Source organism: Cyprinodon variegatus, unplaced genomic scaffold (genome assembly GCF_000732505.1).
Source record: "Cyprinodon variegatus isolate N-32 unplaced genomic scaffold, C_variegatus-1.0 Scaffold140, whole genome shotgun sequence".
In the NCBI taxonomy this organism is placed as follows: Eukaryota; Metazoa; Chordata; class Actinopteri; order Cyprinodontiformes; family Cyprinodontidae; genus Cyprinodon; species Cyprinodon variegatus.
This window is the reverse complement of record NW_015150593.1, coordinates 766,431-770,411: the sequence shown is the minus strand read 5'-3', so window position 1 is coordinate 770,411 and position 3,981 is coordinate 766,431. Positions and strand designations below refer to the sequence as shown.

At 39.0% G+C, this 3,981-nt stretch overlaps 1 protein-coding gene across 1 annotated transcript in view; it reads right to left on the bottom strand.

The window, feature by feature from the left end:
* The window catches only part of nt5dc3 (5'-nucleotidase domain containing 3), a 34,423-nt gene that overhangs the window by 23,494 nt on the left and 6,948 nt on the right, over window positions 1–3,981 (bottom strand). Inside the window, exons 5-7 of the mRNA XM_015376720.1 lie at window positions 3,024–3,161; window positions 1,613–1,673; window positions 1,351–1,453 (exon numbers count right to left, since the gene is read on the bottom strand). Of these exons, the coding sequence (XP_015232206.1) occupies window positions 1,351–1,453; window positions 1,613–1,673; window positions 3,024–3,161 (302 nt within the window). The remainder of the gene's footprint in view (window positions 1–1,350; window positions 1,454–1,612; window positions 1,674–3,023; window positions 3,162–3,981) is intronic.

Sequence of the window (3,981 nt, the reverse complement as noted above, 5' to 3'; positions counted from 1 at the left end):
CCTGAGCTGCTTTGATGAGCTCTGATAGCTCAGTGTTAAAAACAGCTGATCCCAGGCAATTTTCTATTTCTTTTTTTTTTAAAGCTTGTTGGGTCCTCAGAAAGCAAATCAGGTCCCAGCCCCATTTTATTTTACTACCTAAGAAATAAAATATTTTCAGTTAACCCTTACAATGCACTCGCGGACCACTAGGTGTACGAGTAACCCTGACTGGGAAACACTGCTCCACATAACTCGAGAGAGGAAACACTTCAGAGAAGTTCACACACCGAAAAAGGACTGTTTGCACTATTGAAAACATTCTTATCAACCTGATTCTTTTTTCTTCCAAAGCGTCGAACTCAGTAGATTAAAATAATGAAGGATGTAAAACTGTACCCTTTCTACTTATCTAAGTATCAGTGCCCCAAGTTCTGTGTGTGTTGTATGTTTTATTGTAATGAAAAATGTTAAATAAAGAGTATAAAAAAAAATAAATAAATCAAAAATAAACTGTACCAATATGCAATTTTTGAGTCAAGCAATAATAATAAAAAAAAGCTATAAAAGTTTCAACACCATTCATTTGTACCAACTTTATAACTGGCATTTATGTTTCTCTTATTCTTTTCTCTTTGTTGCTTTACTTTTTGTTTCTCTCTCCCTTCTGTTCTTCAAGAAGGGATTTATTTATGTGATATGTTTGCATGTCAGTGAAATGACGCAGAGATGATGTAGTTTCATCACTGCTGCCATCTTCCTCGCACCCCGTTTAGGGCACTGAGTTTAAACCTAGCTTTAAACTTCTCCATTTATTTTATCTCACTTCAGCTACACACTGTACCTGTTGGAATAATTATGTATAAGATACTTAAAGTTTGTTCTTATGATGTATAATGTGTGACATATTACTGTTCCAGAGGGGGTGTAGCACAAGCAGTATAGGTCAACTATCAGGAAGTATTGCTCAAGCTTAACCTTGGACCACGCAAGACATTTAAATGCAAATTGACCTGTTCACTGAGGCTGCAAATTGATTTGTATTTCTTGTTTCCTATTCCTTTAGCGCAACCTCAGCTTGTGTAAATAGGGACCCCCCCCTCTGACTTTTAATAAATAACGAGGAGAAAGCTAAAAACTGGCAGAGTGGGCTGGAGATTTATAAATTCCGCAGTCTCTTACTACTCTCCTCGTGAGTAAAACTAAATTAATTGTCTCTGTACCTTCTTTCTTTCCCTGTATGTATGTATGTATGATGTTTTAGGTGCTTAGACCTGACAGTAACACAGCTCCACAAGTTTAACATTAAGACTAAAGAACATTTTTAACTAGCAGTATTACTGTAAACAAACACGGCTGCAGCTTACTCACACAAAATCAAAAGGGCTGTTGGTGATGAGGAACATCTTCTTTCCATGTGCCGACAGCTTCTTCAACACAGCGTGGCTTTGCTCACCGTAGCAAATGTATTTCCCTTGGAAAAAAAAAGAAAAAGCGAAGGGTCAGTAGTACTAATCTATTGTGCTTTCTATCTAAATATCATGACCCCTCAAAGCTGAAACTATGTGTTTGCACCTTCTAAGATAAGGTCTTATCTTTTTTTTTTTCATAATCTCTATTCAAAGAATGTTACCAATATCTGCCTCCACAGCTCGATACATAATACCCTTGACATGGACATCTCTGATAGCTTCCTGCAAAAAGGAAAAGCAAACAGTACTTAGCTAGAACGTCAGTAATACACAGTTAGTATTCAGCTCTGACAGCAACTTTACTCTGTAAATAAACAATTGGCTTGGAGCACAAGCGAGCTTATTCCTGAATACGAATGAAATAGGAAGAAAGCAGGAGTTTAGATGCTTCGTTTGTTGCTGTGAGAAAACATGAAACACTTAAACCATCATATTCAAAGACTCGGCAAATAAATTAAAAATTTAAAAGCAAAGAAGGTTTGAAAAACGAAAAGGTCAAAGCTGACTCTTAAATAAAGAGAGATCAAGGAGATCGTCCTTGGGAAGTTGAGATGGATTCTTTAAACACAGCACGTGTGGGGGGGGGTTTAAAGGACAGCTTTCCGTCAAAAAAAAAATGCTTTGGTGTCACAGAGAACAAACAAGAGCGGCACGACAGCAGGCCTCCGAGGGAGAACTAACAGCGGCGATTTCTCACCGCTGTCCCTGTGAAGCACCAGAGCCACATGGCTGGTGGCAAAACTGCTCGACTAAAATTAGACGCTGCCTTTTTAGAGCTAAAATTAAGACCGCTTTTAATGGCTGCAGCATTGCAGCGCACTGCAACATGTAAACACGTCAACACTCATGCACTATTAGTCTTACATAGCTATTTATATCCCTGATTTTTTTTTCTATTACAAACACAAGCTTTAATGGTAAATTAAATATTTTTTTATTGCACTGGTGCCATAGGGGATACATAATTTACAAATTTCATAGTTTGCTGCAAGTCTTGCATGGAAAGACATTAAGCCAAAGCTGACCAACATGCACTGTTTGTACTGTGTTTAAACTATTAGGGGGATGACTTTAAAACAGTACTTTTTCAGTGGAAGCAAAAGATTGTAAAGAGTTTCACTTTTTGCAACAACCCCAAACAAACAGTGAGATGGCTTTAACCCAAACATAAGGGTTTTGTCTGATCTACAGATCTAAATCCAACAGTCTGTTGCAAACTTCAAACTAAACTTATCTTACAGGTATGCTTTATCTCCTGTCAGATTTGCTATTTTGCAAGATCAACAGATGAGCAAATTCTTTAGAAACATATCCTCTATCATATGCAGCTGTTAGGCTGAACTGAAATGTACAATTTACAGGTATTTACTTGTGAGCAACGGTGAAAGCAATGGCAACCTGTTCAATATCGGTTACCACACAAAGTCCTCATAAAATACATTCAACTTTAAGCAATGTAGAAGAAATGCAAAAAAAAATATTCATACGATTTTAAAAAGCACTCTAAAATAGGATTCATATCACTGGCATAAGCTGGATTCAGCAGATGCCACCAGCCTAAGGCACCCTTACCTTTACATCTTTGTAGAGATGGACGGGTTCGTAATCGATGTTGTGCCTCATGAAGAAGTCATTGACACAAGACAGGAGTGTCATCTCCGGCAGGGAGAAAATGTCCATGAACTGTTTCATGGTGTGGCCATGTGTACTCTGCAGGAGAGCAGTCATTATTACTGTGTACATTTGAGTCTTCGTCATCTTAGGGCCCTGTCACACTTTCACACTTTGCCGATTTAGCCAGCATATGCCGGGCGAACCAGAATCTTCTATAACGCTGGCATACGCTGAACTTTCTTTGTGTTTTTTCAAATTAGGGTGTATACATAGAGCATTCATAACGAGTCCAGAACTTATGTCCAATGACAGCCTCACTTATGCATAACACATGACAGCGTAATGCCAGTGAAATAATGCACAAGCTTAATTTAATGGGCATTACGAAACATCAGTTAAAGCTGCTCCCCTCAGGCGCATGGCTGCTCCTGAGGGGGCAGCCATGCAGCCGGAGGCGCCTGATCTGCATAAAAATAAGTCTTTGATCACAGTATTAACCTAGCTGCTGTTTATCACCCACCCCAAAAAAAAGATTACCGTATTTTCACGACCATAAGGTGCACCGTACTAAAAGGCGCAGTCTCAGTTATGTGTTTATATACAGGTACATATCCTCTACTACATTTAAATACCTCTACTGCGTATTTAAAAATAGGGCGGGAGCAAAACTGAGTATATTTGTGCTTTATTCATGTATTTATTGCAAAGTATTAATCAAACCCATCGAAGTCATCATCGTCTGTTTTCTTGCCCGGCGCTGCCTTCCACTTTTCGTGAAACTGTGGTCTCCGTCTGTCATCCATCGCTCCCACGCCGCTCGCAGCCTTACTTTGAACGGCTGGCTGAAGTTCCTTTGTCAGACCTCCCGGAATAACAGCAAGCACAGCGTTCATTTGTTTCACCATATTTTTCACAT